This window comes from Dermacentor silvarum, chromosome 7 (assembly GCF_013339745.2).
Source record: "Dermacentor silvarum isolate Dsil-2018 chromosome 7, BIME_Dsil_1.4, whole genome shotgun sequence".
NCBI classification, from domain to species: domain Eukaryota; kingdom Metazoa; phylum Arthropoda; class Arachnida; order Ixodida; family Ixodidae; genus Dermacentor; species Dermacentor silvarum.
Window position 1 is genome coordinate 107332540 of NC_051160.1, and position 23698 is coordinate 107356237.

At 46.4% G+C, this 23698-nt stretch overlaps 1 protein-coding gene across 1 annotated transcript in view; it reads right to left on the reverse strand.

Annotated features, from left to right (window-relative positions):
- The window catches only part of LOC125946917 (uncharacterized), a 79008-nt gene that overhangs the window by 12873 nt on the left and 42437 nt on the right, over positions 1-23698 (reverse strand). The window contains exon 2 of the mRNA XM_049671106.1: positions 9269-9444. Coding sequence (XP_049527063.1) covers positions 9269-9444 — 176 coding nt within the window. The remainder of the gene's footprint in view (positions 1-9268; positions 9445-23698) is intronic.

Below are 23698 nucleotides of genomic sequence, written 5' to 3' on the forward strand. Positions count from 1 at the left end.
CACCCGTAAACGCGGTCTCCCCATTACGACGACAGAAGAGAAGTGAAATTCTACGCAGGAATGATTAGCGGCAACGCAGCCAGCTGTAGAAGAGGACGACGACGACAAACGCGGGAGAAGTGGCACGAGCGCGTGCCGAGCAGGAGCCACCTATGAAGCTCTGAGAGCATCTGGTTTTTTTAGCGTTACGTCGCCGGTGCAGACTATTGTATACAAGCTTCATTTGAAAAGATTCCTACGTGAACAGCCATTTATGAGAAGAATTCTTTGAAAACGGCACCACGCCAGCCAGACAGAGCCGAAAATAAAGGTCAAAGCCCACAGAAAGTACTCAACCCGGGCTCGTCCCCCGCACCATCCAATACCAAAGGAATATTTTGTAAATGTCCACCTAGTGGATTATCCATGTCGGTTGCTGCTGAAGGGCTGATCGGCTGGGCTGGGTACGAGTGAGAATGAGGTATGCGCCTCCAGCCTGCCTCCTCCTCCAGCCCAGGCAATCAGCCGTGGCCGAAATGGACAGTCCACTAGGTTACAGACACTTACAGATACTCACCTACAGATATCCCCCAGATTTGCCAGTGGCTTCGGCAATAGCTCTCCACTGGAGAATATTTTTCTCTGGCCAATCATGAGCAGTCACCGCAAAGTATAACAGGTTTCGAAGGGTTCCCGTCTGTTTGGTCAGTTAGGCGCCCACTACTTGCTATGTCTACCAGCCATTGTCACTACCAAATGAAGTAGTGTAAATGACCTAAAATACAACATCACTAAGTCAGGCAACACAATAAAGTTAGTTACCCTCAGACATTAGACATCGCCATCACTCCTGTTCCGAGGAGGGGCAACCCACATTCGAAGAGTACTTGCCTCGAGGCTATAACCAATCGCACGAATATCATTGCGCATCATTGCTCTAGTGCAGACCAAGACCCTCATCGAACGTACCAGAACAACTTACACAATGCCGGCAACTGGTGCCGCCGACCGACATAGGAACGGGCCAACTCCCTCAAGACCTTCTCCATGTGATCAGTCCGTGTTCCAAGGTGATTGTGAAACCAGCAGCACGACTGTCATTGTGTTGCTATGCCTGTGTGTGTAACAAAAGCCTCGCCGCCAAAGTGGACTGTACGCCGAGGAACACCGTGTACGGAGAAGCAGGCGACTGGTGCCGCGACACGACGCAGGAACGTGCTGATGTATTTAATATGCTGTCATGGTGGCAAGTGCTCATACCTTGGCAATTCTGCAACTAGCCACACGGCTATATTTACGTTGCAATGCTTCTGTGCGGAGAAACAGCCTCACCGATTGGAGGGAAAATTAGTGCCAAGCCGTCATTTGGCACTGCTGCGAACGTACGAACGTGTCAATTCCTTTTATACCATCTCGTACTGGCGAACAGGCACACGACAGCGATTCTGCAACCAGCGGCACGACTATTCATGTTGGGCTGCCGTTGTGCGCAAGAACGGCCACCAGCCACAACAAGTGGAGAGGAAGCAGTAGCGATTAGCTGGCAATCGGTGCCGCCTCCAACAAACGAACGCGCCAACTCTTTCAAGATCCTCTCCGGCAGTGAGTTCGCTTTTGAGGGCAATTCTGCGACCAGCGGCATTAATCACATTGTATTGCGCAGTGCTTGTTTGGAACAAAAGCCTCACCCCTGAAGGGAACTGAGCGCAGACGCTCACCTTGCAAGTGGGCAATCCGCACCGCGACCCGGTGGAAGAATGTTACAACTCACTAAATACCCTCTCCTAGTGGCGATAATTCATGCACCGAGAGGAATCTGCGATACACTGCTGTTGTGGGAGCAACAACCTCACCCAGTATACAAAAACAGCACAGCGTACAGGAAAAACCCGTGCACGTACATTGGGTGCACGTGAAAGAGCCTCAGGTGGCCAAACTTAGGCCGTAGCCACCCTGCGGCATGGCTCATAATCAGATCGTGGCTTTGGCACGTAAAATCTGACACTTTTTAGAGTGCATTATTTCACAAAGCTGATGGATTAGCTCAGAGACACCCCACCTGTAATGTGTCTCTGAACATACTTGCGTTAAATTCGTCCGGCATTCGCTGTTGTGTCACCTTGCTCTTAATTGTCCAGGCTTCTACTCTCTCTCCTTGTATTTTTATTCTCGGCATTGTACATGCTCTCGTGCCCGCAGCCCATATATAGACATCATTATGGGCTATGTTTTCGACGCTGTGAGGCTTCCGCGTAAATTGCGTCGTAAGCGAATAGGGCGCCGGTTCAATTCTGCTCAAAATGCTTAAAATAACATGATGACTGAGCTTACTGCAATACAGAAGAGCTCTACAGCAAGTGCAGTTCACCGCACCATTTTCGAAGAAAGCGATAGAGGTAGATCACTTGGTAGGTCTTGCTGATTCGCCAAATTGTCACAAGTGTTGAAGCGCAGCGCCGCCAAAGCACGGCAGTGAGATCAACATTGCCCGTCAGTCGTGTGCTGCGGATGCGCGGGCGTGAGCGCCATCTGGGGGTGCTTGAAGGTAGCTTCCTCCACTTTCCTTTTCGCGCTCTCTTAGCTATCGCCGTTTTTCATCCCAGCTGCTCTGCTCATTCACACTTTCATCCTTCGCTGTGCTCGTTTTCTCGGTTACGCCGAAGCACTCCGACGTTCAACGGTGGAATGGGCGCCTAAGAGCTGCGCTCAAACGGCGGGAAGGATTGAGCGAGCGCTGATCCGGAAAGGTAAACTGAGCCGATGAAATTCGCCAGGATGTCGAGCGTAATCGTTTTTAACGTCGGCGCGGTACCGTAGTGTGTGTCCCATGTTTAAACTTTGTGACAAGGGTGAAAAAAGCTCGCATTGGCGCGAAAAGTGTTTGCCTTTATGAGAGGAATGCTAGAAGCACAGGAGAGACAGTTAGGGGTTGGAAATGTGTCATGGAGTAGCGCCGTGAATTGGTGGCTGATTGTGTTACCGGCAGTCAACTGTGTTCGGAATGACATTGGGATTTCGGGGGAAGAGGGGACACTTTCTTGTTGATAAATATGAGCGAATGCGAATTCTGCAACTTGTTTGTTGATCAGTTATGCTGAAACCCTTTAGTACTAGATTATTATTTCAGTGAAGCTTTCTATGGGTGTGGTTTCGTGCCTTTTTCGCTTCCGTCAACAAATCTGCGTGCGCAAAATCTCATCTCCCGAATTTGCTGCAAAATCGCTTCATTCCATGCAAAAGCTTATAATGTCTCATCACTTGGATATGCATTCTCATTAGATTCGTTATCAGTAATCACCATTTTCAAGATTAGTAGACTCTCTTGTAGATAAAAAGTCAGAGGCCTGGGCGGCACACGGTGCACATTCACAGCGTAAGCTGGTGGAGCGGCTCAAGAGTAGCTCCAATGTCCGCCAGGCGTCGACGGCAAGCTGCGGCTTGTAATCCTCTCTGCACGGCAGTCTGCTAAGCCCGATCATGCCTTACAACTGCTACTGTCGGGCACGCTGCGTTTGCAGGCACCTTAACTAGATGGCACCACCATACTGGCGGAGGCTCGGCAGCTCGGGTAGCTCGGGATCGCATTGATTGCGCGCCTCGTCTGAATGGCATCTCCTCGTCTGCGCACGCTGCGTTTGCAGGCGCCTTACCTAGATGGCCCCACCATACTGGCGGAGGCTCGGCAGCTCGGGTAGCTCGGGATCGCATTGATTGCGCGCCTCGTCTGAATGGCATCTCCTCGTCTGCGCACGCTGCGTTTGCAGGCGCCTTACCTAGATGGCACCACCATACTGGCGGAGGCTCGGCAGCTCGGGTAGCTCGGGATCGCATTGATTGCGCGCCTCGTCTGAATGGCATCTCCTCGTCTGCGCACGCTGCGTTTGCAGGCACCTTAACTAGATGGCACCACCATACTGGCGGAGGCTCGGCAGCTCGGGTAGCTCGGGATCGCATTGATTGCGCGCCTCGTCTGAATGGCATCTCCTCGTCTGCGCACGCTGCGTTTGCAGGCGCCTTACCTAGATGGCACCACCATACTGGAGGATGCTCGGGTCGTCTGCCCCTGCGCGCTTGCCTAGGGTGCGAGCGTTTATAGGGCATTTTTCCACTGCCCGATAGCAAGCGCTTGCGTGGCTCAGTGCTAGAGTATCTGGCTCCCACAAAGCGGGCGCGGTTCCCGATAGTCCCCGCCGCCGTAACCGCTATCGTAGGAAATGCGAAAAAAGGTTTCGATTCCCGCCAGGATTGAGCCGGCTATTGGAATGAGCTGATAACGACTTACGCTTTAATAAGGGCTTCTCAAAGATTTGCCACTGTGCGGCCCGCGTCGGCCATGTGTACGCTCCCACCGCCCTCTCTTTGTCATAATTCCAAGCGCTTGCGTGCGTACTTTCCTTCCGCTCTCCGGTTGCGGTGGTCCCATCGCGCGTGTCTACTTTCCGCCAGGTGGCGGTCCAGTCGTACATGTCTAGTTTCGTCCGGCTGCTCGAGGTGGCGGTAGTCTTCCACGCGAGTGTAGGCAGCCGATCAACATAAAAGTGTGTGCACATGTGTCTTTCTTCGGGATAACCACCGTGACCGCTCAAGAGAAATAAGATTTGCTCATTCCTTTTATCTAAGTGAAGTGTCACCTCTATATCATGTGCTAAGCTGCTTCGCTTGTAATCCACCTTCAGAGTAGTGGAATGAAGCGCGATGTTATTTTTGTTTGTGTAATTTTATGGTCTTCTCAATTTAAATGTTCGGCCATATTTTACGAAATATTTTAAAATGAGGAGCTGTGAATACCAGACGCTAAAGTTAATATTCTCTTGCAGGTACTGACTTTCTCAAATACGTTGAAAACTTGCTTCTCTAACTTAGTAGGTGTGGGGTTCTGCTGCTGATGACGAAGTTAAACATACGCTTCCAACAGAGACGATATAAAAACACCTGTGTACTGAACATTGTGTCTGTGCAAAACACACAGACAGTAAAAGTTTATTGACAGTCAGTTAATATGTATTCTCTCCTTGCTACAGCGCTTCTTTCAAATGCCAAACATTATTTATAGCTAGCGAAAAACTAATTTCATTATGACAACAATTCATTTTTTTGTGTAGAAGCGCTGAATGAAAGCTTCCAGAGTTATTCTATTATTTATGCGGGCAGTCTTTAAATATATGACCGTGTGCTCACAGCTTTATTCTTCTGTACCGTTCCTCCTTTAAATGTAGCACCCCGTTATTCAACTCGTTAGAGTTGTAAGAGCTAATATTTCCCTTCTTTAAGCATTTTTCATGCACTGACTACATTGGGGCTAGAGTTTATGCCTAAGGAATATTCCTTCTTGGTGGTTAAATAAAAAATGTATGGCTGGTTTGGTGAAGAAACTTGAATTGAATTGAATTGAATTGAAAAAGAAGCCAACCCTTTTGCGCTGATATTTTATTAGTACTTCGAAAATGAAGATAGCATTTGTGGAACGCTTCAGTTGGGTTGTATGGTCTTGTGGGAAAGTCTCATTTCGGCAGACCGACTTTGGCCTTGAATATGCAGCATTAGTGCTTCCTTGTTTCTTAAGACTGAACACTCTTACCTACGGGGTTTTTATCAGCATATAGGTTTGTTATTGTAACAAAAAAAAACGCTTAACCTTGCACTCGGCCACGCAACCATTGAAACAGCGAAGCTGGGCGATCGTATACCAGCATTTTCTGGAAGTGCGCGCGAACTTTTAATCTGATTGCTCATGATGATGATAATTTCTTTTCGCGTGTCTCAGACTTACGGCCATCACTGCACGTTGCATAGCGCAGCTTGCAACACCGACACGTGTTCCAATGCCGATACCGCGATAATGCGTCCCAGCAGAATCGCTCTGTGAATGCGTCTCTCTCTCTATCTTTCTCTCGCTCTCATAGCACGCAAAACCTCTTCTTCACCTCGCAGAGCACGAGCGTGCGAACGCGCCAGCTGCGGACGAAGACGACGACACTCGAACACAATCATGATTCGCATAAATGCATGTTCTGCAAGCGTGACTGCATTGTTACCGCGCAGATTGGAAAAAATACTCGTTCTAATTTCACACCAAACTGGGCGCTCTAGAAACTAAACTCTTCACTTGTGAATGAGGGGGACTTCATTTCTCGTGTGCGGGTGGCACTACAAACTTGTTTGGCTGCTGATATGCCTTTATTTGCCTCTTGAGAGCTTTTCAAACAAGAAGTTCGGTCAATCCCGATAGAAGTTGGATCTGTGAGGTCAGTCTATAGAAAAGTTGAAGAAAATACTGTACTGAAACCTCTTCATAATCTCTATTATCTAGAACGTGAGGCACCTGGATCTTATGTGGACGAAATTTCTAAAGCTAAATGTGCACTTCAGGAATATGACGTAATACGCGACAGAGATGCCCGTGTTCGATCGCGTAATAATCGTACTTTGCATTCTCAGGAACCCACACTAGAGCACTGCACGGGCTCAGGCTTTCTGGCGGTGTGCATGTAACGTGCAGCGAGTTATTCTCTGGCGTCTCAACTATGAAAAACATGTATTTTTCGCTCTCGGGCCGGGTTCAGCCGGTTTCGAGCCGGGCTCGGGCCGGGTTCGGGCCTAAGGTAAAGGGGTGGCGGGCCGGGCCGGTTGGGTAACGTAGATTATTTATGGGCCCGGGCCGGGCCTTGATCTCGCCATAAAAGTTTTGATCGGGCTCGGGCGGGCAGCCCAACGTAAAAACGGGCTCCGGCCGGGCCCGGGCTGAAAAAATCGGCCCGTGCAGTGCTCTAACCCACACGTCAAACATTAACTTGATGAATACCACAATTAAAAAGCAGGCTAATACCAGGTATTTATTCGAACGGGTCTTTGGTCTCTAATACAAATAAAGTTATGTCCGAATTAGTGTATCACTACACGGAATTGTTTAACGCCCCTTCTGATAAAAAAAAGGATAATGTGGTAAGACGCTTTGAGTCCTTTGTAAACCTTTTAACTGATGAAGAGTGCGCTGTCATCAGTGGTTCTATCACTCAACAAGAAATAGAATTAGCTATTGACCAATTACAGATATCAAATACGCTGGGTCCGGATGGCATTTCAGGCCAGGTTTATAAAGCCAATAAATTCCTACTTTCTCCTGTGTTACTAAAGATTTTCAAACTTGGTTTTGATCTGGATACTCTTCCTCAGTCATTCACTAGAAGTCACACAGTGTTCATTCTAAAATACAGCGACCGAGCGAAACTGCGATCTGTTGAAGCCTACAGACCTATTACACACTCTAATGTAGACTATAAAATTTTAGCAAAGGTATTATCAAACAGACTACAATTTTCAATGTCGATTCTCATTGTTTCTCACCAAACCTACGGACTCAAAGGCCGCTCAATACAAACATACACATCGCCCGTACAGTGTTGGAACGTTGTTCCAGTTCTTATGATCAACTAGCAATGCTCCCAGTTGACTTAGCTAAGGCTCTTGACAGGGTCAGTCATTCTTTTCTCTTTTCTTTTGACGAGCATGCTAACGTCGGCCCCGTTATAATTAAAGGTGTGAAATTGTGCTATAACGATTGTTCAACTCGTTTGATTGTCAATGGTCACCTGTCCAAGGCTGTCTCAATTCGTTCCTCTGTGAAGCAAGGTTGACCCTTGTCGCCATTACTTTTTGCCATTTACTTGAAACCACTGTGTTTAAACGTAACTCACTGCAATAATATTCATGGTTTCATTGTTTTTGGAGCAGAGGTAAAAGGGCTTGTATATGCAGACCACGTCGCTTTCTTTTGCACGGACAAGCAAGTATCACAACTGTGGTGTCTAAGATAGCGAAATTTGGCGCCATTTCAGGTGCACGAATGAACTCTGATAAACGTTTCGGGCTTTGGTTTGGCTCATGGATCTTTAAACCGACACATTTTGCTTGTACTGAATCAACTTGTCAGCCACCAAAATACTTGGGCGTTCCATTGGATGCATATCAATCAAATGCACATTACTCGACAAAACATGTACCAACCCTAAGGCGTTATGCCCAAACATTCGTTCCGCGTAACCTCTCAGTCTTTTACATACAGCAGTTTCACCGAATATTTGCAGCCTTCATTTGGTCATCATCTTATGAGCCAATGAGACGTGACAATACTTTCAGATCAGTTAGTGCAGGTGGCCATGGCCTGGTTCACCTTTATGTTAGACAATTAGTGTCTCGTTTCATCCTTTTTCGAGACTGTTCGCACCCATTACCTCGGGCGTTCTTGCAAGTTAATCTCGTCAAAGTTTTACCAAATTCAGTAATTTCGGCAAATTGTGATTCACATGCATATTTGCAGGGATTCATGCGTGAAGTGTGCCTCTCAGTGCGTTTTCTTGCAGTGAGATTCTCAAATGAGTACTTATTAACTATCTCAAGGAAAAATCTGTATAAAGATCTAATGGATATGCTTTTTAAACCTCCGTTTTACCCATTGCTGTACATCGGCTTACCGGGAGATGACGTCCTTGCACGGGTCTGTAAAAAGCCTATTCATCCACACATCAAAACATTCACCTTTAAAATGCACACTGAAACTTTACCTGTTAAAACCTGGTTAAATAGGAAAGGCATCTGTATCTTCGAATAACTGTCGTCTCTGTAATGTACCGGAAACTATAGAACACTGCTGTATTGATATGCAAGGACGCCATATTATTTTGGAACGTTATCCAAAGGACGTTAAAAAGGATCTTGATATAAATCCTTATACGACACGATATCTGATACTACCGAAATGTGAAGATGTGCCTTTTGACATGCTTCTACTTATGGCGTTGCACAGTTTATGGAAAACTCGCATGCTAGACTGCAAGGCAGAACCAATTGTATCTTCTAAGTCACATTTCATTCGGATGATTTCACAACCGAAAGACTTTTATGCTCAGAGAGGCTCCCAACCAGACTGGTATCGAGTGTTGATGCAGTGTATCCTTTGCCTCCATTTAGAGAACTCCTCACCGTAATAATTGTACTGTGAAGTGTTTGTTTTGTGTTTGTAGACGCGGCTAAGACTGTTTTAGTTGCTATGAAGATATCGTACGCATTTACCTTTTATATTCATAATAAATACCATGAAAGAAAAAATGGGCATGTACAGCCTAGTGGTTACGACGCTCGCCTCGGGACCATGTGTACGCGGGTTGGATTCCCGCCTCGGCAAGAAAGTTTGTTTTCTTTTGTTTCTTCATACGAACGGCAAACCACAAGTTACGGCTGGCTTAAGCAGCTTCGCTGTTAATATGGTACATCATTTACAATAGGAACTTACGTTGTCTCGCCAGTAACATACTCGTACAAAAATTCGAAATTGTATTCGTCGTATGTATCATGCTTCTTTGGTCTCAGTTGGGAAGGTTTATAGTAATCACATGTAACTTCTCCACCATTCCTTGTGGCTGTGTCAGTGGATAAATAAATCCAAATTCTGTCAGTAGTGTCCAACATCTGAAAAACAATAGGATTACATTTTCAAAACATATTGAAAAAAAAATGCATTCTTATTTGCTCTGTCAAACGTGCATATATAAATAGAAGCAATATCAAATTTAAATATACACTCGAACCCTGCTATAACAAAATTTAAGTGCAAGCGTAAATCCATTACTTCGTTACACCGACTATTGCGGCGTACTGCAGTATATGCCCAATGGCATCCACAACTTAAAACATGCAAAGAAAACTACGGCTCCGCGGCCCGTTTAGCCGCTATGCAGCTGCGTTTACGATGATTTTGGATTTGAATTTATTCCGCAACAAGAAAAAGCTACGAGGAGGGCAGGTAAAAGCTGTAAGAACAACTTGAGGAGCCCTGACCCCCTAGCACACGGGGAAGCATAAAAGCGTGCGGCTAAGGAAGTACAGCCTACTAAGGAAAGACTTACAGGAGATATAAAACATCACTTGAAACGGGGATTACAAAGCAGTCATAAAGAGAAAGGAAATCATCGTATCACATCATTATACAAACATTAAACGCAGTTGTTTTGGTGATGTACTAGATATGTCGATGTTATTTCCTTTTATTATATGGTTCATAAGTGTAGGCAATTGAAATTTTAACATTTCATTTCCGTAATTAGTTCTACATTTCGCGACATACCACGCTTCAGGATGGCGTATATTATAAGCATGTGATATGTGAAGTGCGCGAGGCGATGCGAACATGGTGCGTAGGATGGCCGGGAGCAAAAGACGATGACAAAAATGAAGTGCTACATGAGTTTGACTGAAGCGAGCCGAGCGTAGCAAGAAGAAAAAAAGCAACCTCTAAAGAAAAGACCACAAGAGATTAGGAGAAAAGAAGAGGAAGAGAAGAACGGAAGAGCGGGTACGTGCCATGGTTTAAGATCATCATCAGGATCGTGAAAGAGGAAGAAGACACGTCGGCAGTTGGAACAAGGGCAGGCGGCTAGGGCGCGGTCGCTCGTTCCTGGGATTCATCTGCTCGCCGCTCGCCTGCTGTCTTCGTCTGCTGTCCTGTCTCGGGTGTGGTCAAGTATCGGGCGGCGGTTATCTATTGCTCTTTTAACGTCTCGATTGTTCTTTTGATTCATTTATTGATCTTTTTTCTTCACCTTTAGGATTATTGTGTCGCGAGTGTAAAGTCAGACTAACCTGATGTCTCTTTCTTCCCCCGGTCAAGGGCATTCCCCTTGGCTAGCCTCAATCCCTTCCCGAGAGTGGCCAATAGACTCTTTTTTACGCAGTGGCAACAAAAGTGTCCCTGTGGCTCTTGTGCCTACAAATGGGGGATCGATTCAGATGAAGAATCCGAAAGCGATTCAGGTGGAGCTTCGAAAGGCCTCCTCCCAGTTCCAAAAGATCACCGAGGTCCGCCAGTTTGGTCGCGGTGGTATTCTTTGCTGCTCATCGGATCAGGAGTGCGTTCGAGACCTTCTAAACTGTTCTGAATTCGCATCGAATCCGGTGAGCCCGTTTATTCCACCACACCTTGCATGCTCGAAAGGCTTAGTTCGTGGGGTCGACGCGAGCCTGGACCCCTCAGAAGTGCTAGACTTATTTTCAGTTGCTGGAGCTGTATCCGTATACCGGTGTAGCCGAATTATTGAGAACAGGAAGTCACCTACGGAGTCGGTGATTGTTACGTTCGCGGGAACAGTTCGTCCAACTGAAATCAAGGCATGGCCCCTGATATACAGAGTAGAGCCACTGTCCCCAAGACCACTACAGTGCTTGAAATGTTGGCGCTACGGACACACAATAAAAGGATGCAGATCGGTTACTCGATGCCGCCTATGTGGAGAGAATCACGACAGCACAGAATGTAAGTCGCAGGAAGAAAACTGCTGCCTATGCAATGAAGCACACCCTGCAGACTATTCAAACTGTTCTGCAAAGGAACGAGAATTAAGAATACTAGAAGTGGTGGAACGCAGGCGTTGCTCACGTAGGGAAGCAGTTACAGAAGTTCAGGGAAGATCCCAGGGCTACGCAGGCGTAGCAGCTTGTCACACCGCTAGTATGGATGTTTCTCTATCCAAGGCCATAGCAGAGGCAGTAGAGAAAGCTATGGAAAAGGCAATGGAACGACTTGCAACAACTCTTTTTGAGTCCTTGACACAAATGATGACTAGCCAGATGGCGCAGGTCATTGGTGCAGCCTCTACCCAATCTCCTGCATACCAGGTTGCAAATGTACTAAACATAACTCAAAAACAAACATTGTCATCAAACTCGTCAGCTGACTCCCCTTGCGCAGGACCTTCTACTCAAGTAGAAAGGACGGAACCGGAACCCCTAACGGAAGAGTATGAAGACTACCAGGATGTAGACATGGAACACAAAAGTCTAAAACGCACACGATCTCCTCCCCACAAAATTTCTTCAAAGTCAAAAACTCAAAAATATGAAAAAGTGAACCTTTCCAAGAAGGACTTTTTGAAAGAGACTATTTTGGATCAGGCGGTTTCCGCTACCGTTCTATCTTCACCATAGGGTCTCTAAAAATCTTGCAGTGGAATTGTCGTTCAATTGTTTCTGCTACTACAGATCTATCGTATATTTCTTCTCAATTTTCTCCAGACATCATTATCTTACAAGAAACCTGGCTTTCAAATGGTCAAAAATATTCTCTAAAATATTATCGAATGTTTCGTTTGGATCGGCCTGCCAGAGGTGGTGGCGTTGCTTTCTTGGTTTCAAATAAATGTAGTCACAAAGCAACGATATCGTTTCAAAGAATGTCTACCGAATGTGAAATTTTAGCATTAGACATTTCACTCCCAGACTGCTCCCCTTTTACCTTAGTTAATTTATATTTCCCAGCAGGAGTGCAGGATACATTTTCTCTAGACACCGTATTAGCTTCCTGCAGAAAAGACATAGTATTCGCTGGTGACTTTAATTCACACCATGTATCTTGGGGTTTTAAAACTGATTCAGAAGGAAAACGCCTGTGGGAATGGACTCTTGATAATAATCTATCTTGTCTAAATTCAAAAGTTATTACGTTTCTTCGCGGACAGTCTCAATCGGCTATAGATCTCACTTTCTCCAGCTCATCTTTAGCTATATCATCGTGGAATACTATAGACTGTGCTACGAACAGCGACCACCTCCCAATTATTTTTCAAATTGATTTCCCTGTGATTTCTCTTAGAAGGAAAAATAACTCATTTATAAACTATAACAAACTTCAAAAAGACTTGAAGTCTACGATGCTTTCACGTACGGATATGCAAGAGGATATTAGGGCTCTGAGCCTCTGTGCAGTTTTAAAGCGTTCCGCGAAGAATGCAACAGTTAATTTAACCTGCAACACAGGTAAACCATTAAGTCCGTGGTGGAATTCAGATTGCGCGAGGGCCCACCGAAAACGAAAAGCTGCCTGGAAGCAACTTCTTTGTAATCAATGTCCAAAGAATTGGAGTGATTACCAATTTGTTGCTGCAACATTCAAGCGTACGATAGATAAAGCCAAAGAGGAGTATGATATGAATAAATACAATCATCTGTCTAAATCAAAAAACAAAAAAGCCCTTTTTAGGTTTTTACGCTCTCGAAAAATGATTCCAGTTCCAGCAAATATTGACTCTTCCGTGCTTTCGCCACGTGAATTATCCGAATTATTAGAAAATATTGGAAAAGGACTGAAAGATAGGTTCACTTCAATCATTCCACCGTACATAGTGAAACCGTTACCACTAGAGGAATTTAGGGAAGTCACAACACAAGAACTGGCGGATGTTGTTCGCTATCTGCCTTCTTCAGCGCCAGGACCAGATGGAGTTACCACAGCCGTGATAAAAATTCTGTATGAATTGTCCCCAGAAGAAACTTTGAATATGGTAAATTACTCTTTAAAAAATGCGTGGGTACCTTCAGAATGGAAACTTGCTAAGGTAATTCCGATACTTAAAAACCAGGGAGGTCGATATGATTTAGATAATATTAGACCAATTTCCCTAACATCAAACTTAGTTAAACTAATTGAACGAATTTTAAATTGTCGAATTACGACCTACATTTCTGAAAACTTAATACTTAGCCCCTGTCAAATTGGTTTTAGATCAGGGTGCTCGATTTGGTGTGCGCACGTAGATTTAGAGAGTCGCATAAAACTTGCTCGTCGCCGAAGAGAATATTCAGCATTAGTGACCCTGGATCTAGCAAAAGCTTATGATTCCGTGGAACATAGCATACTGATAAAGCAATTAGAGAATTACAGGTTTCCGAAATACATCACGGCGTGGTTGTCAGAATTTTTAAGGGAAAGAGAGTTCTACTGTTTTCAAAACGGATGTTCATCGTCTAGGTATAAGCAACAGAGGGGAGTACCACAAGGATCAGTATTATCTCCTGTTTTATTTAATATATTTTTAAGCTCCATCCCGCTGCTCCAGGACATTCATGTGTACGTTTATGCTGATGACATCGCTTTTTTTGCATCGAATGCTGATCTACATTCACTTTATCAAATGTTACAAAATTACTTATCTATGCTTGAAACTTGGATTGAAACCATACATATGTCTCTGAACGTTAGTAAAAGTGCACTCCTTCTCTTTCCTTTAGATGTTCCCGTTCACATTTCACTGATGTATCGTCAAGAGTTCATTCCTCAGGTGGATTCTCTTAAATATCTGGGAATTACATATGATGGAACACTAAACTGGAAAAGCCACATTGATAACGTCGCGTTTAAGGCAACTCGGGCTGTAGGATGGTTGCGTAAAATCAGTAACCGACGATACGGGCTGCGAAGAAACACATTAATTATGATATATAAAATGTATGTCCGACCAATCATGGAATTTGGATGTGTCTTATTTTCTGGGTGTCCAGCTTGTAAAATTAAACCTTTGGTACTATTAGAAAAGGAAGCTCTGCGTTTGTGCCTTGGACTCCCTAAGTTTGTTGCAAACAACGTTCTGTATATGGAAGCGCGACTACCATGTTTAATTAGTAGATTCCAAATCCTTACTGTCCAAACGTACCTAAAGTTTTACGATTCTCCCCAAAGAAGATCAATGTATGTTTTGATTAATGAACCAAGTACGTTTTTTAATACTCATTGGTCGCGACTGCACACCCCTCAGATCGTATTCGTACAGGCACAGCTAACACCACTGAATGTACAAATTCAATGTATTCACCCAATAAGTCAATCCAAGAAAATCCTCCAAATTGAATTTGACGATATCTTCCCCTCGAATGCTAAACTAATGCCATTCCAATATTTAAATGACCAATTACAAGATTACCTCTCTCACCAGGAAACAAACAATATAATAGCCACGGACGCTTCAATGTTAAACGAAAAGGCTGGCGTAGGCATCTTTTCTCCTTCTCTTAGTTGGTCCTTTTCTATTCGCCTTCCGGATTACACGACTATTTTCATAGCAGAATTATTGGCGATTGTTTTAGCACTGCGCAAACTACCCCCGAATCAATTATCAGCTGTCGTAGTAACAGACTCTCGGTCGGTATGTGTGTCGCTTTCCTCGGCAACGAATTCAACTATCTTAAATGTGTTTCAAAATTTAATCCCTACAACGTTACAAAAAATTAATTTACTCTGGGTTCCTGGACACTGCGGTTTATACATAAACGAAATGGCAGATTTATTAGCCAGAACATCTTTAAATGGACCTGTGCTTCATATTTTACCGGATACAGCTTACGTCACTGCATCGAGATTCAGAACGTTTAGCCTACGTAATGACTTAATCAAATTATCGCTGATCCCATCTACAGACTTTCAGCATCTCGGTTTTGGCTGGAATAATCAGTGGTGTCCTTCTCGGCAGTTAGAAGTTACATTCTCCAAATTACGCTGTCGCATCCCGGAATTGAATTTCTATTTACACAGAGCTGGTCTGACGATGTCCCCTCTGTGCCAAAATTGTAAGGAAATTGAAACAATAGACCACTACTTTTTATCATGCCGACGTTATTCAAACCAGAGAACGAAATTACTCGAAGCTCCACTCTGCAAAATTGGATTAAGATTAAGTACACCAGTATTATTATCATTTGGGGCCTCCTCCCTCGGCTATTGTCACAGAGACGTTTGTTGCGCAGTCTTTCAATTTTTAACAGAAACAAGACGATTACCCTGTTAATTATAGTAACCTTATTCTACCTATCAGATCAGTATTCATTTCACTGAAATTTGTTTCTCCAAATTCGTTAGTAACATTGTATTTTTTCTGACCTTGATAATAACTATATTTTTCACCTTTCGGTTAGTCTGACTGCTCGTTGGCACAATACTCTAGGTATACAAAATTTTCTTTGTTTTTGTTTGTGCCTTCTTTACTTTGCGTATCTCATTGTCAAAAAGAATTTTTTTTTTAGCTACCTACTGCCGCCCGATTCTTGGCCTATCCCCCTCAGTGGGTGCGAGCCATGGTGAAGGATCATCATCATCATCATCAGGCGGCTAGGGTGCAGAGGTGTGAGCTTGACGGGCGCTTGGACCCGGGCTTACGAGGCCTCTACCTGGCCGGCTCTGCACTTGCCGACGACCTGGCGTCTTCCCACCGCAGTCTGCGGTTTGCTCAACAGTGAGCGCTTTTCGGAAGCTGGACGACGAGGCGCGGAAGAGTGGGCTGCCAGGAGACTGGGCCTGGATGCCTAGGCCTTCCACTCGATCACAGCGGACCTGCTGGAGAAGCTCGAGACAACCGTATCTGACCTCCTCTCAACGGCAAGACCTTGGCTGAGCCAGCAACACGTCGACCGTTCGAGACTTGCTCCCTTCGTCCGACCACAGGCTTCATTTTGCTGGTGCCACCTCAACATGCACTTCTGGACCACCAACTCCACCTATAACTGGTGAACGCACGCTTTACTAATTGCACGTGACCTCCGCTTGTTTGTTACCCTTAAGTATCTTAGTGAACTCTAGCTTTGTTCTTGAACTTATCCGTGTATCTCGTGCCATAACTTTCCTTGTAATTTCTTTGCTTGTTATTCCTAGTCCCTGTATATAAGAGAGTGTTATCGTCTATTGATAAATGTTTCCCTTCCGTGTGGTTTGCAGCCAGCCTTGTCTTTTATTGGAAGCACCAAGGCGCAACACCTTGGATGCGGTTCCTATCACACTATAAAGAACCTAATCATCACAAAGCAATAATGTTTTTCTCTGGCCTTGCTAGGCTTGTCATGGCATCAATATTTTTCAGCAAACCGAGTTTATATAAACGGCATAGCTTGTAATCATACATTGATGGAACCTGAATGATGTGGTGCTTCTTAAACAAGTCTGCAGTGTGGTAGCGATATGGGACTTTCCAGGCTAGGCGTAAAGCACTTTTTTGCAGGACGGTAAGTTTGCTGATGTTTGCAGCTGTGGCTGTTGACCATACAAGAAACGCGTAATTTTATAGGGACAAAAATAAGGAGTTATATATGAGTATGTTAACAGACGTAGGAAAATAGTAGCAGTACGGCGCATAATGCCTGTTGTCCTAGATAGTTTATTAGTAATTTAGTTCACGTGATCATCCCATGTCATGTTTTGTGAAAAATACACTCCCAGTGATTTGAAGCTTTTTAGCACATCAATTTTAGAGTTGGGATCATTTAATAAAACAGCAAATGACTGTCCAGCGTGTGCAACATGCTGCTCTTTAGCACCTACGTCAGCTACGTGTCTCAGCGAGAAAAAAGTTACATTTTACAGTTTACAAATTACAATTTTACGCGAGAAAACCATGATCTGATTTCGAGACACGCCGTAGCGGTGTACTCCAGGATAACTCAGGCCACCTGATGCTCTTCAACGTGCACCTAAATGTAAGTATATGGGTGGTGCTTTCGTTGCGGCTAAGTACACGTGTGTTTTGGCCGCAGCGAGAGAGAGGTGCGATAAGATAAAATAAATATAAAAAGAAAAAAGCCGGTCCGCTGGCAGACATCTAGCTTTCTTGCGATGACAATTACATGGACACTCCTAGCGCATTTTCGCCGTCGTCGCAGCAGTGTTGTTCTGTATCATGTCCAAGGGCGATAACACTGTCGCCGTGCGCGTACTCGTTACAATATTTCAATACAATGGAGTACGTCAGGGGAGTTAAAATATTTTGTACGGTACCAAATGTTTGTTCATAATATTGTAACGATGTTGAGGAACACAAGTTAACAAAACAACGTTATTTATTAAGGGCGAACCTGTGCCCACGACTAAAAGTCACTGCGGTCGTGAAGAATGCCCGGCAGTCGCGTTCTAAAACTGGCCTCCAACCGTCTTCTTCTTTCTTCTCGAGTGCTGCCTCGTGCGCGTGGCGCATGCGAGCCCGGTCCAACCGAATGCTCGTGCCACGAAGATCGCTGCCTGTTGTTGCTGAACAACACCGAGGTACGGCGTGCACAGCGTCCAATACGAAGGGCGCGCAACTTGGGCATTATGCATTATCCCCGTCCTTAACGCATCGGCCCGATGCGCGAGAGAAAGTAGTGTTTCCTGTGAGCTCTCACCTTTTTTTTCATCTCTCGTGGTAGGGTTTCATGCGGACGATATGTACAACTTCCGTGGGCTTGCGCCGTCTTGAGCTCTCGTGTCCAGCGGATTTCACTTCGTAAGTGACGTCGCTTATGCGACGAAGTATTTCGTAAGGGCCGAAGTAACGGCAGAGAAGCTTTTCCGACAGTCCACGGCGTCGCACTGGGGTCCATACCCACACCTTGTCACCGGGTTGATAATGCGCTTCACTACGTCGCTGGTTGTACCGGCAGGAGTCTATGCGTTGTTGGCGGCGTATTCGGTACATTGCCATCTGTCGTGCCTCCTCGGCTCTTTGCAAGAAATCATCTAGGTCAGATGAGTTATTGTTTTCTTCGTCTAACGGCAACATAGCATCCAGAGTTGTGGTTACTGCTCGGCCGAAAACAAGTTGAAATGGGGGAACTCGTTTTGTTTCTTGAACGGCCGTATTATATGCGAAGGTGATGTACGGCAAAATTTCGTCCCACAGCATATATGTTCCACATCGACTTACATCGAAAGCATGTCAGCCAGTGTTCTGTTGAGGCGTTCAGTTAAACCGTTTGTCTAAGGGTGGTACGCCGTAGTTCTCCTGTGATCAGTATGTGTCATTTGCAACAAGCATTTCATTAGGTCCGCAGTAAAGGCTTTTCCACCATCGGTAATAACAACTGTGGGAGCGCCATGCCTGAGCGCGATATTGTTGACAAAGAATTTTGCAACTTCGACAGCCGTTGCATTGTACAGGGAATCAGTTTCTGCGTAACGGGTCAGATAGTCCGTGGCCACAACTATCCACTTTTGTAGCGTTAGCTACACTGGCCTAGCCAAGCCCGTTTCGCACGGCACATCAAGAGCCGTGCTGCGCATGCGCAAGGATCAGTGATGTCACACGGCTTGCGCACCGGAGCCACCGGAGCCGGCACCTCTCGCGCACTTCGCCGCCGCCGCGCGCGACTCACCGCTGCCGGTCTGCGCATTCCAGAGGAGTGACGTCGTAGCCGTGGTAGACGCACTGGCGCTGGCGCGCGCCCGCTGTGCAGTCGCTGTCTGACACTGCGCTGGAGCCGCTGCGCTTCTGACTGGCGTTTGCCAGTGTGGTATAGCCATGGAGAAGGAGAGCGCAAATGCTGCTCAACAGCGCAGAAGAACGGAGAAGCTTGACTCATCGGATCCCGAAGTAGTTGCCTGGCAATTAGTGGTTAAGCGTAGGAGACAACCAGGAAAGCTAAGAATAATCAGCTGAACCTTTGCTAACGCTACGTATATCCTGGCATAGCCGAGCTAAGCCACTGCAACTTTTTTTTGCCTAAAGATGATGTTGGGAAGGGTCCAAGGAGGTCCATACCGACTTGTTGGAATGGGGCTTTTGGTGGCTCTATTGGCCTGAGGAGGCCTGCCGGTTTCATGGACGGAGTCTCGTGTCTTTGACACTCGCGACAAGTCGACATAGTGCTGCACGGATGCTAATAACTTAGGCCAGTAGTACTTCAGAGGAATCCTGGCGAATGTACGGCTCACGCCCATGTGTCCAGATGAGGGTTCATCGTGACATGCACGCAAAACTTGTTCTCGCAAAGCTGTGGGTACGAAATTTCTCTTGTACAGCACCTGCGATACAGTAGTGGTGCAGGTCGAGGCATCTCTCCTTTATGCCTCTCTCACTTTCTGTAGAGGACACTTACTCGCAGACATAACGAGGATAGCCCTCTAGAGAAAATACGCGGGAGTTCAATGTCGAGCCCCTCCAGGCACTGTTTGTGTGGTAGCAATTCCGGGTCATCTCGTTGTTGAGCGATTTGTGACGCGTGAACAATGCGAAGGAACGGGAAATCATCTTCTTCTGACACAGTTGTCGCGACTGGTGCGCGTGACAAGCAGTCGGCATCGCTGTGTTTCCTCCCGGATCGGTATGCGACAGTAATATAGTACTCTTGCAGCCTAAGGCTCCATCTTGGCTGTTGTCCGGATGGATCCTTGAGATTCGCCAGCCAGCAAAGCGAATGGTGATCACTGACTGCTCTGAATGGTCTACCATAGAGGTAGGGTCGAAATTTACATATTGCCCAAATGACTGCTACACACTCTTTCTCGGTTGCCGAGTAGTGTACCTCTGCTTTCAAGAGCTTATGGCTGGCATAAGCAATTACTTTCTCCTGGCCGTTCTTCCACTGCACTAGTATAGCACCGAGGCGGACGTTACTAGCATCAGTATGAACTTCAGTGTCGGCTGTCTCATCAAAATTGGCAAGGATTGGAGAAACTTGCAGGCGTTTCCTTAACTCGTCAAATGCGTCTTGTTGTTCGCTTCGCCACATGAAAGGCACATCTTCTCTTGTTAGTATGTTAAGGGGCTCAGCTATCTTTGAGAAGCTTTCCACAAATCTTCTGTAGTACGCGCATAAACCCAAAAAACGTCGCATTGACTTTTTGTCCGTGGGTGTCAGGAACCTCGCAACGGCTGCTGTCTTTTTCCGGATCTGGCCGAACGCCTTCAGCACTGACGACGTGTCCGAGAAACCGATGTTCATCAAAGCCGAATTGACACTTTTCCGGCTTAATTGTCAAGTCTGCGGCGCGAATAGCTTCTAATTCTAGTCGCAGTCGCTCCAGATGTTGGTCAAATGTTGCGGAAAATACAACCGCATCATCCAAATACACTAAGCACGACTGCCATTTCAATCCTGCGAGCACAGTGTCCATCATTTGCTGGAACGTTGCAGGCGCGGAACAGAAGCCGAATGGGAGCGCTTTAAATTCGTAGAAGCCGTCAGGGGTTACGAATCCTGTTATTTCACGGTCCCGCTCATCCACCTCTATTTGGAAATAACCACTCTTGAGATCCAGGGAGGAGAAAAACATTGCACATCTGAGCCGATCTAACGTATCGTCGATACTCGGCAGGGGGTATACATCCCGCTTAGTTACGCTGCTTAATTTACGGTAGTCGACGCAGAATCGAAGTCTGTTATCGTTTTTCTTAACGAGCACTACGGGAGACACCCATGAACGGCTGCAAGGCTGAATAACGTTAAAAACAATCTAAAAGCATCTCCTCTACTTACTTCTTGATGATCGAACTTTCTTTTGGTAAAAAGTTGTCGCAGTTTCACCTGAAAGGTGAAGCATCAATTGCGATAGCAAACTTATACAGAGCTATACGGAGTAATGATATTAGCTTTATCAGCTGTATAAACTTGGACATGCAGCAGCATCGGCAACACGCAGAACTGTTGTCGACGCCATCCGCGTTTTGCCCGCGTTCGCTCAAAATGCGTGCGGCGTTGGTGACTGTTGCCGGAGCCTCTGATATAAATAGGCACTGCGTGCCGCAGCTAAACGTCGCCTCCTTTCCCTCCCCCACGGCATCTCGCTCGTCGGAAGAAGGCGCGTTTGCTCTACATACATGGTGATTGTGAAGGAGAACAGAGACGCCTACTTCTGCAGCCCTTAAGCGAGCACGGCGCAGAACGCGCGTTTGTTCTCTGCCGTGCGTTCACTCCCCGTGAAAGACGCGCCCCTCGCGCCCTTTCACTCGCACATACAGCGTTCGGCGCGCGGCGACGATTTCTTCTCCAAATGACGTCATACGGAACCTCACGGCGACGGCGACGGCGACAGCGACGGCGACGCCGACGGCAGAAATCTGCTTTTGAGTGTCCATATAATTGCTATCGCAATAAAACTTGATACGGGTGCAGGCATACCGGTTTTGTGGCATCCGCTGTTATGATTCTGTGCTTTGCAACAGACGTGCGCCGTACCTCAGATAAAGTAGAGAAGCATTCAAAAAAATCCTTTATCAGGGCATGTATTTGTTTCTTTTGGGCTTCTGGGAGTCTTGGGTTCACGGTAATTGATCTGTCGACACAGCAGGTTCGCAGTTGACGTTGTCGTTAGGCTGCATAATTCGGTCGCTACACAGAACTCGTGGAAAATGGCAATAGCATGTGCGATGTGTTGGAATTCATTTCCGAAATTCGTAAGTGCGACATTTGCTCGGCCATTGCTTAAGTGCACAAGACCCCGAGCCACGCAAACACCGTTGTTCAAAAAGAGCTCTATGTTTCCATCCGCTATGCCTTCGCGGTCGCAAAATGTTTCATTCTCCACAAGAACCATTATACTGCAGCGTGGTGGCACAGTTACATCATCATCAACGACGCGCAGTGCAGCAAGACGTCGCTCCTCCGATTCTTCCACAGGTATAGTTTGTTTTGTCAAGAAAGACACACTGGACCGACGTAGGTTAATTATGGCGCGGTTAGCTTATAGAAAATCCATTCTCAATATACGTTCCCGTGAACATTCTGGCAGTACAATAAAGTCAGAAACATAAGTGAAGCCTTTTATCGTAAGTCTTGCGGTGCATCGGCCAAGGGGCGTAATAAGATGACCGCCTGCCGTACGTATTTGCGGTCAAGTCCACGGCGTCACAACTTTTTTTAGGTTTTTCGCCATCTTAAAGCTTATTACCGAACAATCAGCGCCGGTGTCGACTAAGGCAATCAGCTCGCATCCGTCTATTATCAACCGCAAATCTGGTGTAATCGTTTCGTTCCTGCATCTGTTTACTGCAATTATCTCGTCATCGCACTGGAACCGTTTTGGAGGATCTTCGAAACTCTGGTTACCAGCGGCCTCACCTCCACAGATCGCTTTCATCAGTTTTCCAGGTGTGGGCTTGGTGAACGACGCCTAGGCAATCTTGGAGACACGCGTGGGCTAGGCGATCGGTAGCGCATGGGCGATGGTGACTGTGATTGCTGTTGGCGAGGAGTAATGACGCTTTGGCGCGTGGACAAGTATTCTTCGATCTCCGCTGGCCGTTCACCGTTTCTGGGGCATGGTGCACTTAAGGGAAAACCTCTTAATCCAGCTTGACGGTACCGGCAGAATCTATACAGGTGACCCGCTTCTTCGCAGTGAAAACACGGAGGTCTGCGCTCGTGGTCACGGCAGATGTCACTTTTCCGGGCCTTTGTTCCACAAAACGAGGTGCACTACGTGCTAGAGGTGGATAGGCAACCGGTGGTTCTAGCAGACGAGGTGCACTGCGTACTGTCGGCGGGTAGGGAACGGTCGTGGCAACTGCTCCACTAGTGTGTACAGCGGGTTGCCTGAGTACGTCGGCGTACGTCGGGGTGCGCCGCTTCGGCTGTGGCTCACGCTCTGGATCCCTTATGACCGGCCTCAATTCGTCTCGTAGAACGTCGACGATAGATAGTGCAGTTGGAGTCTGAGGTGTCTGCAACTTGTTGAGCTCTTCCCTGATGACTGACCGAATGAGCTCCCGCAGGGCTTCAAGGTCGTTCGGCACGCCTCCAGAGAAGACATGGGCAGGTGCACAGCTTTCCTCCCGGTTGTATTGCCGAGCCCGCTGTTCCAGCATCTTTTAGATGGTCGTTGCTTCGGTTCGGAACTCTGCGACCGTGCGCAGTGGGTTGCGGACGAGAACTGCGAAGAGTTCTTGCTTTACCCCACGCATCAGATGGCGCAGCTTCTTATCTTCACTCATGGTGGGATCAGCACGCTTGAACAGGCGGGACATGTCCTCGATGTACATCGCCACGTTCTGGTTTGTGAGCTGGTTCCTAGCTTGAAGTGCAATTTTGGCCTTTTCTTTACGATCCGTGCTCGCCACGTTCTGGTTTGTGAGCTGGTTCCTAGCTTGAAGTGCAATTTTGGCCTTTTCTTTACGATCCGTGCTCGCCACGTTCTGGTTTGTGAGCTGGTTCCTAGCTTGAA